General features: G+C 38.8%; 1 protein-coding gene across 1 annotated transcript in view; it reads left to right on the top strand.

Moving 5' to 3' along the window:
- Nucleotides 1–20,715, top strand: part of pcsk5b (proprotein convertase subtilisin/kexin type 5b) — a 522,800-nt gene that overhangs the window by 414,749 nt on the left and 87,336 nt on the right. The window contains exons 23-24 of the mRNA XM_028802364.2: nucleotides 10,817–11,014; nucleotides 18,400–18,468. Of these exons, the coding sequence (XP_028658197.2) occupies nucleotides 10,817–11,014; nucleotides 18,400–18,468 (267 nt within the window). The remainder of the gene's footprint in view (nucleotides 1–10,816; nucleotides 11,015–18,399; nucleotides 18,469–20,715) is intronic.

Below are 20,715 nucleotides of genomic sequence, written 5' to 3' on the forward strand. Positions count from 1 at the left end.
CCCCTACAGCCAATAGGACATCATGGTACTTAAAAGCTTCTGATCCAAGCCAATTCCAACCTGCCATACTTCAGACCAATGGAGGAATACAACATCTTAAAACCTGCCACCCCCAAGACCATATGTCTTTATGGCTTTCTTGCGGGGGTTGAAAGACTTTAGCAGAGAAACACTCGCCAAACTGGTTTAAGGCACACACCCCCAAAACTCTGTCATAAAATTCAGAGAGACCCATTCCTTAAAGGGGGGGGGGGGGGGTACACACTCACTAATGTAACACTAAATCACATTGCTTTGCCTAAATTACAAATAAAGACATACAAAATATTTATCAAGTTATATGCAAAATCTTACATCACAACAGTCGATACTTACAACACTCTGCTACTACCACATGACAACTGGATGTCCAGCATGTGTCATCAGCACCACAATGTTATTTGCAATGGCTGCTCAGGTTGACTGGAAATCAAGTGTTTGGACTGAATATCTTCTGGTGTGAGTTTCTACATTTTTTTTTTGGTTTGCTTGTTCATCTCCTGGTCCTTTTTCCTGTCTAAAACATTATTCCTTCCTGCGTTTGCATTCATTTCCGTATGGTTCCACACTTGAACATAAAAAAAAAAAAAATCTGTCATTGCTTTCATTAAAAGTGTGAAATCACCTGCCTTAAGGCATACAGCCTCCCTTTATGATGCCAGAGGCTGGGTTTAAAGTTGATTGGATGAAGGTAAATGGTTGCCTGAGAGCAACACCTCTAATGCAGTTCCACACGCAACAGAATCTGACAAGATCAGATCATCCCTGAACAATTACAATGTGCTGTTCTCATGTCTACAGGTGGATCTCAATAAATTAGAATATCATTGAAAAGGTCATTTACTTTAGTAATTCAACTCAAAAAGTGAACTCATATATTATATAGATCCGTTACACACAAAATGATATATTTCAAGTGTTTATTTCTTTTCATTTTGCTGATTATGGCTTAAAGCTAATGAAAATCCATAATTCAGTATCTCAGAAAATTAGAATATTGTGAAAGCGTTCAATATTGTAGACTCCTGGTGTCACACTCCACTCAGCTAATTAACCCAAAACACCTGCAAAGGTGTCCTGAGCCTTTAAATGGTCTCTCAGTCTGGTTCAGTAGGCCACACAATCATGGGGAAGACTGCTGACTTGACAGTTGTCCACAAGACAATCATTGACACCCTCCACAAGGAGGGTAAGTCACAAAAGGTCATTGCTAAACAAGCTGGCTGTTCACAGAGTGCTGTATCCAAGCATATTAATGGAAAGTTGAATGGAAGGAAAAAATGTGTTTCGGGAAGATTCACAAGGAGTGGACTGTGGCTGGAGTCAGTGCTTCAAGAGCCACTACACACAGATGTATCCGGGACTTGGGCTATAACTGTCATATTCCTTGTATCAAGCCACTCCTGAACCAGAAGCGTCTTACCTGGGTTAAGGAGAAAACGGACAGGACTGTTGCTCAGTGGTCCAAAGTCCTCTTTTCAGATGAAAGTAAATTGTCCATTTCATTTGGAAATCAAGGTCCCAGCGTCTGGAGGAAGAATGGAGAGGCACAGAATCCAAGTTGCTTAAGGTCCAGTGTGAAGTTTCCACAGTCGTGATGATTTGGGGAGCCATGTCATCTGCTGATGTTGGTCCACTGTATTTTATCAAGTCCAAAGTCAGCACAGCCGTTTGCCAAGAAATTATAGAGCACTTCATGCTTCCATTTGCTGACAAGCTTTATGGAGATGCTGATTTCATTTTCCAGCAGGACTTGGCACCTGCCCACACTGCCAAAAGTACCAATACCTGGTTTAATGACCATGGTATCACTGTACTTGATTGGCCAGCGAACTCACCTGACCTAAACCCCATAGAGAATCTATGGGGTATTGTCAAGAGGAAGATGGGAGACACCAGACCCAACAATGTAGGCGAGCTGAAGGCCGCTATCAAAGCATCCTGGGCTTCTATTACACCTCAGCAGTGCCACAGGCTGATCGCCTCTATGCCACGCTGCATTGATGCAGTAAGTATTGAGTACATACATGGACATACTTTTCAATAGGCCAACATTTCTGTATTAAAAATCATTTTTTATTGGTCTTATATAATATTCTAATTTTCTGAGATACTGAATTTTGAGTTTTCATTACCTGTAGGCCATACAAATAAAGATAGCGTTTTAAACTTTTTCCATGACCAAAAATGAGCTAGGGTTTGAAGTTGTAGGGCCATTAGTGATCTTTCATTCATGGATAAACATAACCATAAGGTAAATGTACTGCTCTCTAAAAGGCTCATTTAATGGAGGAGAAATTATAGCCCCTTTCTATAAACCTTTCTGTCTAGCATGAAAGATATTTGTTTTTACCAACATTTGTTTATAAGCTGATATTCTGTAAATCCTTAAATATTATGATAAAGGAAGGCAAACCTGGCTATATTCTGGGATTAAAACTACTAGGCCAAATTAAAGTGTTTCTCTCGGAGGTTTTCCAAAATAGTTATATAATATAATATTACATTCATGACATTCGTAGTCTGAATCACAATCTGATTGTATGGGTGGATACCTACCAGATAACGCTTTTGGTTGATCTTCAAGTCGGCTAACATCCGCCATGATGCCCTCTTCAGTTGCGAGAAGCAGATCATAGAATGCTGTATAGTTTTACTGTCAAATAATGCAAAGAGTACACGATACGTGTTTCACCCTAATTCTGGGCTCATCAGGCGTACACACTCTACTGCTCCCCTCTTGGGGATCAAACCTCGGACGTCAGTGTCAGAGGTGAGGCCTCTTTACGTTGTGCCACGGCGTGTGGTTCGCTTATTTAGGCACCGTGGCGGATGTTTGCCGACTTGCAGACCAACCACAACCAATTCATACAATCAGATTGTGATTCAGATTACAAATGTCATGAATGTAATTACCCCGATCTACATGCTGTCAAATAAATGAACCACACGCCATGGCACAACGTAAAGAGGCGTCCGAGGTTCGATTTCCCAAGAGGGGGTGCAGTGAGTGCGTACACCTGATGAGCCCAGAATTAGGGCGAAACACGTGTCGCGTACTCTTTGCATTATTTGACAGTAAACTATGCAGCATATATATATATAATTACTACATTAATATCTAAAAGGTAAGATCTATAAAGCTGATTGAGGATGTAAAAATCAAGTTATCATTGCTCTGTCTCAGTAAGTTTTCAAAGCTGCTAGAGTATCATCCTAGATTAAAAATACACCAATTAACCAAATCCAAAATAAAAAAAGAAATAAGAATCTCTAAAGCATTATTCCTCTTTAACTCGGTGTCATAAAAATTCACAGCATGCAGTCTGAAGGAGACTTTTATAGCAATCCTCTTATGCAGATAAAAACACATTTAGAAACATGAAAGAGTTTGACATCAAAGCAAAAATTAAGGCAGAGCCATTAAAGTGGGGTCAAAATCGAGAGCTTTAAGTATCACATAGCATTACTGGAATAGACAGACAGTAAATATCAATACTGACTGGAATATCATATTATTAATGGATGTCCCTAATGTACTGTGTGACAAGGCTAAATGTCTAAGGTGAAAGGCAACACATTTAGCAAAGAAACTTTTTATGTACTGTTATGGTTGGGAAAATTATTTTAAAATGTGATCCTTGTCATATTCAACACACATAAAGTTCCGCTGTACTTCTATTTATTTAATTTGCCAAAGTGCTATTCTTGCATTTCTTAATAGATTTTTCTATATACCACAGTAAAATTTCCATACAAGATGTAATATGTTATGTAGTCCTTTTAGAATATACTAGCTGTGCTGCCCATCTAAGATGGGTAGAAAGCAAGGTAATCAACATAGAGCTTATGTTTTTATATGATACAGGAATTGTCCATTTGGTCTAGTGCAATAATACGTATCTGATCACTTTCCCAGCAGTGGCCTTTTCCTCTTTTGACAGCTCCGTCTGTTTTCGTCATTTCCTTTTGGTGTCACTTGTCGAATTGAACGCTCTTATAGCCAAAGTATTTTTCTGGTCCCTAGTGCATTGGCCTGGTTTAGTGACTCCAGTCTGGTCACATAGGGGTTTTAGTTTCCTGACATGGACGTTGATGTGTCTTTATTTTCACTCATCTATTGCCCACCATGCAAAGTTAGCAATCATCAGCATTACAGCTATAAACCTCATTCAATATTACTTCAGAAAACAGAATAGGCTGATAAGACCATTTTCTTTTTATTTTTAGATCATTATTTAGTACATGGTGGTGCAGTGGGTAGCGCTGCTGCCTCACAATTAGGAGACCCGGGTTCACTTCCCGGGTCCTCCCTGCATGGAGTTTGCATGTTCTCCCCGTGTCTGCGTGGGTTTCCTCCGGGTGCTCCAGTTTCCTCCCAGAGTCCAAAGACATGCAGGTTAGGTGCATTGGCAATTCTAAATTGTCCCTAGTGTGTGCTTGGTGTGTGTGTGTGTGTGTGTGTGTGCCCTGCAGTGGGCTGGCGCCCTGCCTGGGGTTTGTTTCCTGCCTTGTGCCCTGTGTTGGCTGGGATTGGCTCCAGCAGACCCCCATGACCCTGTGTTAGGATATAGCGGGTTGGATAATGGATGGATATTTAGTACTTTTATTATAATTTTTTTATGCTTCTTCTACATGTTTTTTAATTTTTTAATTTTTCTCTCTAACCCTATCAACCAGACAGACACAAATAAACACAAACACACACAGACACTTGTTCTTTTACTACACGCCCTCCTAACAAAGGAAAGCCCTTGTTGTCACGGCCACAGACTTTAATGAAAGAACAATCACACTTCACATTTAAAGAAGCACAATATTTAACTTCACAGATACTCAAAACTATTTTATAATTTAGTATTTTTCACATCTTTCCATAATAATTTACAAAATGCACCTTCTGATAAATTGGTAAGACCTAGACAACTAAATCTTGGTTTAAAAAGTTCTCTTACTGTATCATTTTTAATTTCTCCATCAAGAAGAGTATTTAAAGGTTAGGAGTCTGAAGTGCCACAGTACAAACAAGTACATGTCTTGGTTTTTTTTTTTGCCGTAAGTTAAGCAAAAATATACCAGCTCTTGCATAATATATTTTAAATACTTTTGTTTAAACTCATATTTATTAACACTTTCATAGATATTTTACCTTGATCTAAAATTAGTTTTAATTAACATCTGACAATAGTTCAAAGAAATAAATCTGAGGATAATTCAGTATCTATAACACTTGTGTGATATCTAGAAATAAAAGAACAAATAAAATTAAAACAAAAAACATTGCAATCTAGCTTTCATGTAGAAGTATAGAATAACATTGTATGCCTAGCACCCTTTTTTTGAACATATTGTAATTGTAACATATTGTAACGTCCCTTTTCAGGCGAGAGAAATAAATCACATGGACAAATGATTGTAGGGGTCCAAAAAAAAAGTTTTTATTTCCCTTCTGTCTGAACTGGGCAAGCAGACTCAAAAAACAAACGGTGCCCAAACAGAAAAACATCCACGTGTCAACCACTTCCTAAAAAAACTACTTCACCCCTTGTTTTAATATTAAGAACCTCCTTAACAATCTCCCACCTCCAAGCATTCCAGTGGCTGCTTTAGTTGAGAGGGGCAGATGGCGCTCCACTGGCCGCCCGTCTCCACAGAACTCTGAACAACCCCATTTGCATGACTTTTAGGACACGCTGCCTCTGTGGTAATTTTCCAGACATATTATATTATATTATATTATATTATATTATATTATATTATATTATATTATATTATATTATATTATATTATATTATATTATATTACCTGTGTAAGCCCAGGCAGTAAAAAGCCGGGGTCCTAGAAACTAGTGAAATCGTCAGAAAAAAAATTGAAATGTAGAGATGTCTGGAAATTGAAAGGAACTACTCTGGGCATCTCTCTCCTAGGTTTCATTCTGCCGATGTGCTCGTCTCGCTTGCGTAAGAGTTTCTCTCTTTTGTCAGCAGTTTTACTTTGGCAACAGAATCGCTTTCTTCTCATTAACTTGGGGCCGCCTTGCTGGCTCTCTGAGCTTCATGCTGTAGTAGCCTCAGACTTCTGGGCCAGATAGACCGACATACACACCTCTAGGCATAGACGTTTAGTTTTCTGTTTCCTCAGAGGTGGAGGCTTCACCCCGACTCCACCTCTCACTTCCGAGCTGGACAGACACACACACACACTTCCACGTGTATATTATCCATCCATCCATCCATTTTCCAACCCGCTGAATCCGAACACAGGGTCACGGGGGTCTGCTGGAGCCAATCCCAGCCAACACAGGGCACAAGGCAGGAACTAATCCCGGGCAGGGTGCCAACCCACCGCAGGACACACACAAACACACCCCACACACCAAGCACACACTAGGGCCAATTTAGAATCGCCAATCCACCTAACCTGCATGTCTTTGGAATGTGGGAGGAAACCGGAGCACCCGGAGGAAACCCACGCAGACACGGGGAGAACATGCAAACTCCACGCAGGAAGGACCCGGGAATCGAACCCAGGTCCCCAGGTGTCCCAACTGCGAGGCAGCAGCGCTACCCACTGCGCCACCGTGCCGCCCCGTGTATATTATATTATATTATATTATATTATATTATATTATATTATATTATATTATATTATATTATATTATATTATATTATATTATATTATATTATATTATATTATATTATATATCAATGTTAAATCTCACTGGCCAAAGTGTAGCATTCCTTTTATTAAAGGCAGTGTAGAGTTACAAATTGCAGTATATTTTAACTTATGACGATGCAGTGTTAGAAGTGGTAGGGTAGCTGTGCTGCTGTACAGCTTCACAAGAGTGGGATCTACCAGTTTTAGTGTAGAATCCACACCTTTTTGCTGTGCCCATGTGCAACTTTTCCTGGCTAATCCATTTTTCCTCCCACATCTGAAACATGTACAGGTTTTGTTCTTTGGTAGTCTCATGGGGCCAGAAGTGATTCTGTCCAGAGAAAACTTGCTAAAATCTTGGTAGTGGATAGTGGTATGCAAGAACGCGTTTGGGGGTGGCAAGTGGGGCAACCGCCCCAGGCCCCATGCCTAAGGGGGCCCCGCTTTTGAGGTCCATGTGTCCCGTTTGAGTGGGTTTGTCAAGTGATATTCTCCAGTTGTATTCTGATAAAGTCCACATGTTATCTTGCAAACATTTAGCTGAATACTATAATGAGAAAATCCAGTGTATGTTAACATTATTTTTATTAAATTCGTGTGCAGGTTTATGCAGTCCACACATACTGGTAACAGCGTTTGACATAACCGGCCCCACGTGGGGTTGGTCAGCCACAGGCCCCGCACACCCCTAAGGCCACCTCTGGGGGTATGTCAGGGATTTTCTCTTTATTAAGTAACTGGTTGAAGCTCTGGTTGAGTAGTAGATTCCTTTAGTCATATCAAATTACCAAGGCAGCTCATCACAGTTACCTTAAGCAGGTTTCAGGCTGAACTGAGATAGCATTAAATGCCTGAATATTTAGAATTCTTAGACATCCTATGGCACTTGGGTTAATAAGTACTGTATATCACTGTTAGTTAAGCAAGCTTGTTTGGTTTTACAGTCTGTCCTGGGTAAGTAATTTTCCAAATCCTGTGGATTCCAAGGTATGATATTTGTATCAAAGAGTCTACTTTTTAGCTTAATATAAAATTTGGTTAATGTTCAATATTTCTCCCTGAAGTTAAATCCATTGGGTAAAACCAAAAACCTAAACAAAGCCACATCTTGATGGCTTGCAAAATGTATTGATTTATTGTATGTATTTATTAATGCAACATTAAAGATGTATTCCACCCAGAAATTATACGGTTCTTCATATGTTACTTACCCCCATAAAGTTTGTAGTCAGGGATGAGGAAAAAAAATTTATCTCATGTTTTCATGCTGAGCAGTGATAACAATGATTCCGATATAATAGGCAGAAACATTATCTAAAACGTCCATGAAAAAAATCTCACATTACAAGTTATGCACTCATAAGCTCAAAATGCCCAAAAAAGTTTTACAAAAATATTGTTAAATAAACCACTTCCAGAAAACACTGTTGTAAGCAAAAATGTATTGTGCTCAAACTCAAACAAACATTTGAACTGTACACCCACCTCTTGTTACTACATTAACTTTCAAATCAACAGCTGGAGTACCTTGGGATTATTAATCAGCAGTCTGTGAAACTGAAAGGACAGAGTTAACTTTCTGCTTATGCACAAGTCGGAGACATTTTCTCTTCCTGATTTGCTTTTCCTTAAACTTTTAATCTTCAATTATACTCCTCTTGCAGTGTACATTGTAAAGTTGATATCATATGAAGTACAATGTTCACCAGTGAATAAACTGTTACTAGGCTGGATGTGTGACCAGTGAATGAGGGGGTACCATGACGCAGTGACCACTTACTTCTTAAAAATACCTGAGTCCAGCACGAGTCCTCTCTCAGTAATATTGTTCAGTCCTAACTCCTTACAGTCACGGCTCACAGCCATAATTTGGATTTGAAAATAGATGTATAATAGGTGTATCAGCAATGGTTTAGCAGGTTTTAAAAACATCGCAATTGTAAATGCATTTCTATGAGCTATCTGAATTAGAACATTGGTTGTGAGCCTAGTTAATTACTAATTAAGGTCTAAAGGGAGAATGGGCTGTTCTTGTAAAGTTTCAGAATGCTTTCATAATAAAAAACACAAAGGTCTGTTTTTTACCATGTCAAATAAAAGCAGAATCTTTAAAAGCTACACTGAAGTGGCCTCTTCGATGTTAACTGTAATTTAGAATTACAAGAATTTCCTTTGGCCCATTCTTTTAAGAGTGAATTTTGCTAAAGTCATATTTTTGACAAATAAATGCTAAGAATGTGCTGTTTCTACTGCAATATAATTGTAAGCAGTCCAATTCTGCATTCTACTGTCACCAGAGATTTTGCACGTGCTCCACTGTTTAAGTCTTTGCAGCTGTTCGAAAATGAGAGCTCTCAAACAAATGAACTGCAATGCCAACTGGCTGAACAAAGTGTTCCTGGACACTTCAGTTAAAAACTGAGAATGAACATCATTCTTTAGGCTGTACAAATTATTTGGAATGGTCCTGCAAATTTCAAGCTGTTTGCCTATTGAGCTAAAATATTCAAACAGCTCAGCTGTTATCTTCTTCTTCTTTGTGTTGAAACAGGCACTTGAGTCAGGCTTTTTATTTTCCACCCACTGCTCAAAAGATGTACATTTTCTTTTGGACTTCTTTACAGTTCATTTACTTGGATTTTCAATCCTATGTCCTACATTTTGTGTATTCATTTTACTTCTTTTTTTAATTTGCTTGTGCTACTATACAACTACATCAAAAGAAAAACATTGATTTGAATACTGATTCTTATGAAAAGACACAACATGTCCCAAGAAAGACAAGAAGGAATAAAGATCAGGAGATGAATTATTCACAAAGGACACAGTTTAGACTTGGTCAGGGACAAACAAGAGGCGAGAGCACTCATTGAGCAGTCAGTGTACACATCATCGAAGCCTGAAATGCAAGCACTGGAATCAAAGCTGTAAAGAACAAGGAAAAGGCCTAACTCTACACTGTTTTTATTTTAACCCTAACTAACAGTAAAAAGAATAGATTTGCAAGTCAAAACTAGAAAGTTAAGTGTTGTGTGCCTTTGTTCCATGACATCACATGCAAGTGATGCAAATAACTTGACTGGCAACCAAGCCTTTCAGAGGTAGACAACATGGCTGCACTTATGAAACGAACAACAAAATTGCAGTGCCCTTTAAAATAGTGTCAATAAGGTAATGTAATTTACATAACAATAAAAAATACAAGTAAAGACTGTGCTTCATGATAACTCAACTCTGATCTTAGGTCTGTATCCAGTGGTCTTACTGAATATAGAAATATTCTTAACTAGCTGTGCTATCCGTCTATGATGTTATAATCAACATGGACCTCAGCACTAATGGTTGCAGTGCACCATTTATTGGAACGTATTTTGCAATAAAATGCGTTGCATTCTTCATTCCAACAGATGGTGCATCACAAGTAATAAAATACGACAAATGTTTGAGTTGTGCCATCTGTTGGAATAAAGAATGTAAGGCACATGTCTTTGTTATATGCTCTTTGGTAGGGGATTCTTAAAAGCAGTGTTAATGTTTGTGATGCACCATCTGCTGGAATGACAAATCCAAAGCATTTTATTACTACAAATGTTTGCGATGTGCCCTCTGTTAGAATGACAGAGACACAGCAACCAGATGGACCAAAGGTCAAGTGAAAAGACAATTTCCCCTTGGGATTAATACAGTGAACCAAATAGGTCTTCGGCTATTTTCTAATGGTGCTTTGTGTTTTACCTCTAATTAAAAAAAGATTGTCTTTATTGGTGATTTACCGTTTTAAAAGTAACAAATAAAAAATGGCTTTGGCATCGGAGTAAAATTTTCTCTCTATTGTCCAACTATTACATCACAAAAAGGCAGTCAGATTGATTAGCACAACAGACAGAAGGATTGAGTTGTGACCACAATGTGTCCACAGATAATCGTCTACTGAAAACGACTGGCTCTTGCATTCCCACAAAACAGAACTGGAATTCACATACAGGAATATACAGTAGATTGATGCCATCAAAGAGTGTATTGGAAGTCGATTTACTTTACTTGTTTTAATTATAATATATTATAACTTACAAGAATGACAGCAGTACCATTTATTTTTTTTTTGTGTGTTTCACAGATAAATTCAAAAACATTCGCTATCTGTTTCAAGGAGAATGCAGAGAAGCTTGTCCTGTTGGTTATTATCCCTTTGGGAACAGCTGCCATCACTGTTCTGAGAACTGCGAGGTGTGCACAGGAGCAAATAAATGCATTAAATGCTCCTTAAACTATTTTCCGTCAAATGGAAATTGTGTGAAGTTAGAATGTGGAGAAGGTAAGCTCCTTTTTTATTATTCATATGCATTGAGAACTAGTTGAGAAATGACTAGGTTATGAGTTTTCCTTTAGCGATATTAACACTGTATTTGTCACCACACAATGGTCAGTAAGTGTACGTTAATGTATGTTGCTGTAGAAAGTGATTAAATGCATCAAGATACCTGTGACAGTAGTACATGCAAAAAGATTGACTCAAAATATCCAGATTTAATGACAACTCAATTGTTGAAATAAAGCCATCTTTGTACTGAACCAGCTACTCTCTTTCATTAAATTAGTTTCTTTCGAAGTGACGACTGGGACCAGTTCTACCTCTGGTTCTCTGTGACTTTATAATGGAAAGATGTCTGATTTTTTTGTTAAACTGTGGGGTATAATTATAAATCAAAGGCACTCTCACTGTTCCCATTATTTCTCCCCAATCATCTAATCTTGATGTTGGTGACTTCAAGAACACGTATGCAGTATATTTAGGCACTGTTAATGTATAACATGATACCTTTCACTGTTGACGCCAATTCTGTCAATGTTACGTTGTCATTTTGATTTGGAGTGCCAACAAAAGTGGAATTTACAGCTTATCTTATCCAATGGATGCTAGCCTTTCAAAGTCCTTAAAGCAAAGTACACAGTCATGATGAATTTGTAAGACAAAAAATGTTGACATAAATATTCTCTTACTCGGTGTGCAGTACAAGCGGGACTTCTTCATTTTGCTTTTTGCAGTACCATAATTTTCCTTACATGTGATCACTTCTCACAACCTCGCATTACTGTTCTACCTCTGCTCAAAGATACAGGTTCACCCGCCACTCTCCTTAGCAAAAGACTATAGGCTAAAAGTGCACTTTACGTTAATCCCTGTTAAATGTCATTACCCAAGGGACACAAAGTTACACAGGTCGGCTCACATTTCTGACATTCGTTTTCCCCTCCTCTCTCCTGTCCTGTTAATTTCTGTTTGTGGCATGCAGACTACTTGTGAGGGGCATATCATGTCTCTCATAATATTAATCTGGCTACAAAAGGGTGACAAGAGAATGTGATCTTAGCCAGAAGATAAAACACCACAAAATCAAAGTAAGTTAAATTCTCCGAGACACACTGGTAATGAGCAGCCTCAGGAAGTGAACGCTCTCCTAGTAGTGTATTAGCGCAGAGCTTATTGATGCAGCTAATGATGTTAACAACAACATCAGGGTACATGAACAGTCTGACTGTTGGTCAAAGAGTAAATTCTGTGTTTTTGACTTCTAATTGATTATTAGCTCATTGTCAAAAATAAAAAATTAGGATACAATCATAAGGAGTGTTAAGGTCTACTTTGAAAGCACTTTCTAAACTGAAACAACACAGATTGACTTTCAACTGGCTACTTCACTTCAGGCATGTTATTTTAATAGAATTGTATACCAAAGCAATGAATACATTCTGATTTGAATTGGAATTTGTGTCCCTTCATTAAAGAAACACACTGTGACCTTTACTTGTATCTCACTGTATCTTTTATTTACTGAAGAATTTCAAAATTTTATATGATTTTTTCTTACTACCTGACATGCATGCCAGAAACAGGAGTACCAGCACTTATTTTTTTCCACTTCAGTCATTTGTTTTATTAGCACTATAGAGAACCTCATAAGGCTTTTAAGAATAAAATGCCAAAGCATCAATGTTGTGCTGTTTGAGTAAATTGGAATTTATAGACAAATCCCTAACAAAAAGGATGGCTTGGTAGTCCATTGATTAGCACTGCAGCCTGGCAGTTCTGTTACTGTTTCTGGAGTTTACACTTTCTCCCCATATTTTTGTGCACTTTCACCATGTATACTAGCTCTCTCCCACATTACTCAGAAGTGCGGTTTAGGTTCTCTGATCATGTTAAATTGGGTTGGTGTGCCCTTTAGTGCTTTGTATGGTTCTCTGATGGTTTCCAGCTCCCTAAAACTTTGTAGCTGAAAGAACATCCATCCATTTTCCAACCCGCTGAATCCGAACACAGGGTCACAGGGGGTCTGCTGGAGCCAATCCCAGCCAACACAGGGCACAAGGCAGGAACCAATCCTGGGCAGGGTGCCAACCCACCGCAGTGAAAGAACATTCAAAGAACATATGGATAGATAGCTTTAGAAAATGAATGGACCTTTATAAATCAACAGAATTATCTGGAGAGGGGCAATAAGAACAAATGTCTTTCAGGACTGGAAATTGTGATTGCATTTTTAGATTTCAGCCTTTTCTTAATCAAATTAATAATATACCCTGCAGAATTAATGTACATTCCAAGTTTCTTGTTGTGTGCCAAAAAAAAGTCACATTTGTGCTTAGGCCTAATGAGACCATTAGATTGTATGTTGTTATCTTCTCTACAAAAAACTCAAATTGCCAGGCATGCTATACCTGACTCTGTCGATGGGACATAAACCTTGTGGATGTGCTGTAATGGTTGCCATGGACAATCTTTGAAAATTAGAACACTGACAAAACCAAATATAGGGCAGCATTATGAAAATCAAACATCTGCTGGTAGTAGATTTCAGTAAATCTCATGATTTCTGGTGTAAAGTTTTAGAAATTTAGAAAAGTACACTATGAGAAATTTGTTGTTTGCTTTAGTAAAATTGTATTACACGGTGATGCAGGGTGGGTTCGGTGCTATAGCCAGGGCCCAAATCCTGAGGCATACATGAAGCATGCATGCTTTAATGGCTTGCAACCATGCTTTAGCTGATCCTAGAATTTTTTGACTGTACCTCGTATTTGCATTTACTTATTTGATTGATGCCTTTATCCGATGTGACATACACCATTTGAGATACAATTGGACTTTTTGTTTTTCAAGTTGGAGCCCAGGCAAATAAAGTCAGACATTATCAACAGTGGGATTTGGACCCATCATAACCTCAAAGTTTAAAGTGCAAAGTCCAAACCCATAAACACACATATCCCACACTCCGTGGCGGTGAGTCCCTGGATGCAAGTATATGCTTGAAAATTCAATTAAACTTTTTGCATGTACTTTATGCCTTATTCTGCAGTCGATGTAAATTCAAATTTAATAATTTTCACCCTTGATCATCTAATGTTTACACCTTTTAATCCATTTAAGAAGGGACTTTTACAGGTCTTTTGTAATACTGCCTGAGAAATGCCATGTAAAGTCAAATGCGTCACTATTTACAGCCAAGTCATTTTTCATTTATTGTAATAGCACTGTAAGCACATATTACTGTATGTGTATACAATAATAGCTTCCCTAGAGCTATAATACTCTATTATTAATGTATCAAGAATTCCTTCTGTTTTGTTTATGATACTGCATTTTCAACTTAGAGTTTAACTCTGTACATTCCACATAACCTTAAATTATTCTTGGAAAGAAAAAAGAGTTATGCTTTTAAATTGAGTATGCTCAGTAACATAGAATAATTTTCATTGTTAGATCATTTAAACTGTTAAAAATAAGAGTTACAGATTTCAGACAGAATTATAGTTAGTAGGTGTGAAGTTATTTTCATGTCCATTAGTCTCTTCATTCATCTGTAGCATGAACCTGATTATGCAATACTATGCAGTTAATAACACGTTTCCTATATAATCTATTTATTAGCCATGAATGAATTGCATTTGAAGGAAAATTCATTTCCTGTAGCATTTCTCATCTCATTATATATGCTGACCTCTTTCTGAACAGTAACTATCCTTTAGATCTCTCATTGGGATTACAGTGATGCCTTCATCCATTAACAATTGCCATATTTGTTACCTTTAAAATCTTTACGCTATGCTCAGTTCATCTTTCATGCATTGTTTAATATGATAATGGATGAAGCTTAATTTGAACTCATTTTTAATTTTCTTAATGTATAATTTTATGGTCGCTTGAATGAGTTGGATATGCCTTTCAAAATAGATATAATCTTCCTTAAACAAAGGGCTCACTTTTACTGATGTATTGTGATTGCCTCAGTAAAACTAGGTTCACATGATTATAAAAAGTTAAAGAACAAGATAATGCTTTTTAATATCTAATTGGATAATTTTTAATAAAGTATATATATATGTGTGTGTGTGTGTGTGTGTGTGTGTGTGTGTACATACAGTATATATCTATGTGCTAAATCTGCTTAATTTAATTTTATTAGAAAGCTAATACAGTATAAAGCAATACTAACAATTTACCTGTTCAGGTTTATTTTCTGCATGGTGCCTAGTGCTGCTGGGAAAGACTATGGAAGCCCCCCTCATCAATCCCCAGGACCCTGAATTGGATAAAGCAGATCTAAGATTGCATGTATAACATAATCTATATAATCTATATATATAATTCACTAAGCAGCCGCCAGCGCAAGCAAGACACCCACGAAGCACTCAGGACGGAGCCACGCCCACCAACTCTAAGACCATTGGATACGACGACAACTCGCAGAGCCACACCCACCAACTCAGACACAGCAACTCACAAAACACGGCGTCATTGGATACGACAACAACTTGCAGAGCCACGCCCACCAACTTGGACGCAGCAACTCACAAAACAGGGCGTCATTCGTGTTCGTCTCTGCTACACTCCACATGCACCTCTGAGCCACGTTGACTTTTCATTATTCTTTTCGGTTATGACGCACGACCGCGTCCACCATCGCAAACTGTTTTACATGCCATGGTCTTAGAGCTGGTAGGCGGGTCTCCGTGAGTTGCTCTTGCGAGCGGGCACATGACCAGGTGGTGTGTATGCTTCGAGAACGAGGGTGGACGTGGCAGGACCATCTAAGAAGAGGCATGTTTGTCGCAGATGTGAATCGCTGTATGCAGCGTGTAAAACAGTTTGTTTGTCACAGATGTGAATCGCTGTATGCAGCGTGTAAAACAGTTTGTTTGTCGCAGATGTGAATCGCTGTATGCAGCGTGTAAAACAGTTTGCAAGGGGTATCCCATGGTCTTAGAGTTGGTGGGCGGGTCTCTGTCAGTTGCTCTTGCGAGCGGGCACATGACCAGGCAGTGTGTATGCTTCGAGTGCGAGGGTGGACGCGACAGGACCATCTAAGAAAAATCATGTTTGTCGCGGATGTGAATCGCTGTATACAGCGTGTAAAACAGTTTGTTTGTCATGGATGTGAATCGCTGAATGAGCGTGCGATGACGGTCCTCCAATTGTCAGTCGCGGACAATTGTATGTTGCCCTCTCCAGAGTTCCATCTTTTCATTCACCTACAGTCATATCCTCAAACCCACCCCATTTGGACAACTGTGTCTTTCAGGAAGTGTTCACTCATCAAGACATAATTATGCGGCGTACTCGGACGCAACAACTCACCAATCACCGCGTCAGTCGGGTTCGTTTCTGCTACGGTCCACATGCACCTCAGAGCCACGTTGACTTTTCATTATTCCTTTCGGTTACGACGCACGACCGCGTCCTCCATCACAAACTGTTTTACACGCTGCATACAGCGATTCGATTCTGCGATAAACATGCTTCTTCTTAGGTGGTCCTGCAGGAACACAGAAAACGTTTGTCTACAAAATCTATATATATAATTCACTAAGCCAACAGAACAGGCAAGACAACCATGGGATACGCACGATATAGCCATGCCCGCCAACTCACAGAGACCCGTCCACCAACGCTAAGATGATGGGATATGCCGACAACTCACTGAGCCATGCCTGCTGACAACACAGAGCCACGCCCACCAACTCTAAGACCATAGAACGAGAACGCCTGCCTGCCCGCCTGACTGTTACCAGCGTGTAAAACCATCGCAGCTTTTAACTCACAAACTGCAACAACTCACCAAACTAAAACACCCTGTCTCTCGAGGCATTCTCACTGCCGGAAGACAACCATGGGATACGCAAAAAATAGCCATGTCAGTCAACTCACAAAGCCTAGCCCACCAACTCACGCCCACCAACTCGAGCACGTGTCCACCCACGCTCTCAAGGCATTCACAGTGCCTGCTCATGTGCCCGGATGCAACAACTCACCAACTCGCTTTCGTCTCTGCTATAGTACACATGCACCACTGAGCCACGTTGACTTTTCATTATTCTTTTCGGTTTCGGCTGCATTTCTATATATAATCCACCAAGTCGTCCGACCATGGGATACAAATGACAGAGCACCGCCCAACAACTCGAACCGATACAGAGACACGCCCACCAACTCTAAGAGCATGGGACGAGAACGCCTGCCTGCCCGCCCGCCTGCTTGACTGTTATCAGCGTTCACCGCAATGTACTGGAGTGTAAAACCATCACAACTGCTAACTCACAAACTGCAACAATTCACCAAACACTCACATCAGACGCTTTCCATATCTAAGAAGATATATAGATACTCATTATTCCCCGGCACGCGTCTACCCACGTTCTCAAGGTATTCACAGTGCCTGCTCATGTGCCCGGATGCAACAACTCACCACACACAAATTTTGCTTAATTTGACTCAACATGGGAAACCTCACCCGGCCCGGACACGGAGAGGATTGATAGATTGATAGCTCTTTCTCGATTCTCTGGGTGGTGTTGCATGGCCTGTCTTAGTTGGTGGAGTGATTTGTCTGGTTAATTCCAAAACGAATGAGACTCCCTACTGTTAAATAGTTATGCGATCACCAACCGGTCGGCGTCCAACTTCTTACAGGGACAAGTGGCTTTCAGCCACATGAGATTGAGCATTAACAGGTCTGTGATGCCCTTGGATGTCTGGTACTGCACGCGCGCTACACTGAATGGATCAACGTGTGTTTACCCAGCGCCGACAGGCGTGGGTAAGCCGTTGAACCCCATTCGTGATGGAGACCGGGGCTTGCAATTCTTCCCCACGAACAAGGAATTCCCAGTAAGTGCGGGTCATATGCTCGCACTGATTACGCCCCTGCCCTTTGTACACACACCCCCCTCGCTACTACCATGGTCGGGTGACTTGGTGGATTATATATAGAAAAGCAGCTGGAACCGCAAAGAACAATGAAAAGACAACGTGGCTCAGACGTGCATGTGGACTGTAGTAGAGACAAAAGCGTTGGGGGCGGGCACATGAGCAGGCAGTGTGTACTGAACGATGATTGTATGTTGGTTCGTAGCGTGCATTGTTGCAATGTTACTTTTCTTGGTGGTTTATTAAATTACGGATTTTTTTCCCTGTGCTTAAAAATCATTAAAAAGCGGTGTGATTATGCCGCGGGTTGGCTAGTACAATATAATAAGTAACATCCTCAGACCTGCTTAATCAAATTCAGGAGGCAGGGACATATACTATAAAACTAGACAGGGAGCAAATTGATCACAGGGTCTTTATAATATAATATAATATAATATAATATAATATAATATAATATAATATAATATAATATAATATTTTTGTGGGTTTAGGTGAAGTTGAAGATCCAGAATATGAAGACTGTGTCCCTTGTGAAGAGGGCTGTCAGAAATGCACCTTGCGTAAGTTTTCACTTCATTTCCAAACTTTTCTGATCTCAAAGTCACCTTTGACAGCTGGTGGGATTTTGCCAAGAGTATTAGTGCTAAAAAAATACCTTAAAGCTGAATGTCCTTAGGAAACTAATAAAGCCCTCTCAAGTAGGATTTTATGCCTATACTCTGCTCTGCAAACTTTAGAGAACCAATGTGTAAACAAACTAATAATCTATACTTTGCCAATGGCAGATAGAGATGAGCAAAATGATATGGCATGGCCATGCTGCCTCCTTCGATGGTTTACCTCTTCACTATAGTGCCTATAAAACGTATTCACCTCTTGGAAGTTTTCACATTTTATTATTATACACCATTGTGGATTTAGTTTGTCATTTTGCCATTAATCAACAGGTAAATATTCTTTAATGTCAATTATTATCAAATGTTTTTATTATACATTTGTCAGATATTATGTGTTTTATATTCAATGTAATTAATTTAGACCAGAGACCTGTTTTTAATTACACAATAAAAAGTCTGTTGATCAGAGTCAAAAAAAGCCAAATTAAATACCATTGTGATTCAAGGTGATGTAACAATAAAATGTAAAAACTTACTATACTTTTTATGGGCATTGTATGTTTGTTATCTTTATTCTATCCTTATTTTTTCTGTAAAGTTGACTTAAAGTTGGTTGAAAGGGTGAAATCCTAATATGAGGTTCAGACAAGGTATATTAAACATCTTTACCTTGAAGTAACTCTGCCTTGTTTACAGGTTTAGTGCATATTTGCATTAGTTTCATATCCTACCGGTCACTGTTGTTGGTCATAAATTAGATCAGGCCGTGGTGACTTGATTATTTAATGCACCAGCTTTATTATTGTCTTATTTCTTAGGTCCTGATAGTCAAGACTGATAGCAATATTGGCAAAACAGGAACAAAATCCATGTTTAGATACCAAGTCACAAAGAGAGCAGAGGATCAAAGATTTCACAGCAACCAATAGCAAGAGGGAGCAGAAAAACGAAAATGACATCAATTGGTTTACTAGAGATTGTTCAAAGAAGTTGATAAAGAACTTAAGTGTGAACACCACCCTCCTTTTCATATCGGTTTGACATATCAATGGGATAAAATATATTTTGAAATAAGGACTGAAAACATGATAAGATCTTTTTTAATTGTTTGATGGTAGAAGTTCATATTAAAACAATAGACAAGCTTATAGTTGTTATTTCCATTCGAACTTCTTAATCTAACAATATTTTCTATTATATCAGTCACACTAAAGGAGAGACTCCATCAAACAGTAGAATCAATACACTTTCTTTCATTTTACATTTTTCTTGGTGGTAACACACAAACCTTCACCTTTCGCCAGATGTTGCATAGATCAATTAATAAATCTTTGTAATGCAAAATGACATCAGGTGCATAGTGCATAGGATGATAACCACTGTGGCACATCATTGACAATAAGAATGAATGATATCAACGTTGCACATCACTCAAGACACTAAGTTGTGGCTTTTGGAGTCAATACATTCCAATGTTTTCCTTTTCTACACTGAATGGCTCTCTAATTTTAACTATTTATGAATCCAATTACTGACTTTTCTACTGTAATTATTTACTATTTACTTCTTTAACAACACCATTAAAATGTATTATAATAAGTGAGTAATACATAAAAATCATAAAAATATTAATTTGTGAATTTCTACTTATTATCCAGCAAAGTTAATGTTACCTGTTATCTTAAGAGTTTTTTCTATAACCGCATTTATAGTGACCTTAGTAGTAAAGTAACATATAAAATTAGGCAATGTGGTCGCTGAAGTGGAGAACAACAGAAGGCGGACACCAATAAAAAGTAAAAAGCAATTTCTTTATTCTTGGTGAGTCAGAGAGGCTGCCCGACTGCCAGCTCAAGTTGCTACTAACAGGTCAGATCAGACAACCTGCCCAAAGCAGGACGTTTATCTCTTTTTATAGCCAGTCTTTTTTCTTAAACAAAAAGAGGAAATATGGCAGTTCATTTTGAGGTCATACATAGATCGTTATAGCTTGTGGTCACACCCTGGATTGGAACATGCAGGAGCGCACACAGTGTTTCTAACAGTTAAAAGACTTATTAGCACATTCACAGTCTTAAGCAATAGCCCTTCTCAGCATCAATACACACAAGATCAACTGCAGCGATATCTCAGCTAACTGTCTCAGGATGTGTGCAACCTAAGCAGATTTAGACAATACTCATTTCCTCA

The sequence above is a fragment of the Erpetoichthys calabaricus genome, chromosome 5 (genome assembly GCF_900747795.2).
Source record: "Erpetoichthys calabaricus chromosome 5, fErpCal1.3, whole genome shotgun sequence".
Lineage (NCBI taxonomy): Eukaryota > Metazoa > Chordata > Cladistia > Polypteriformes > Polypteridae > Erpetoichthys > Erpetoichthys calabaricus.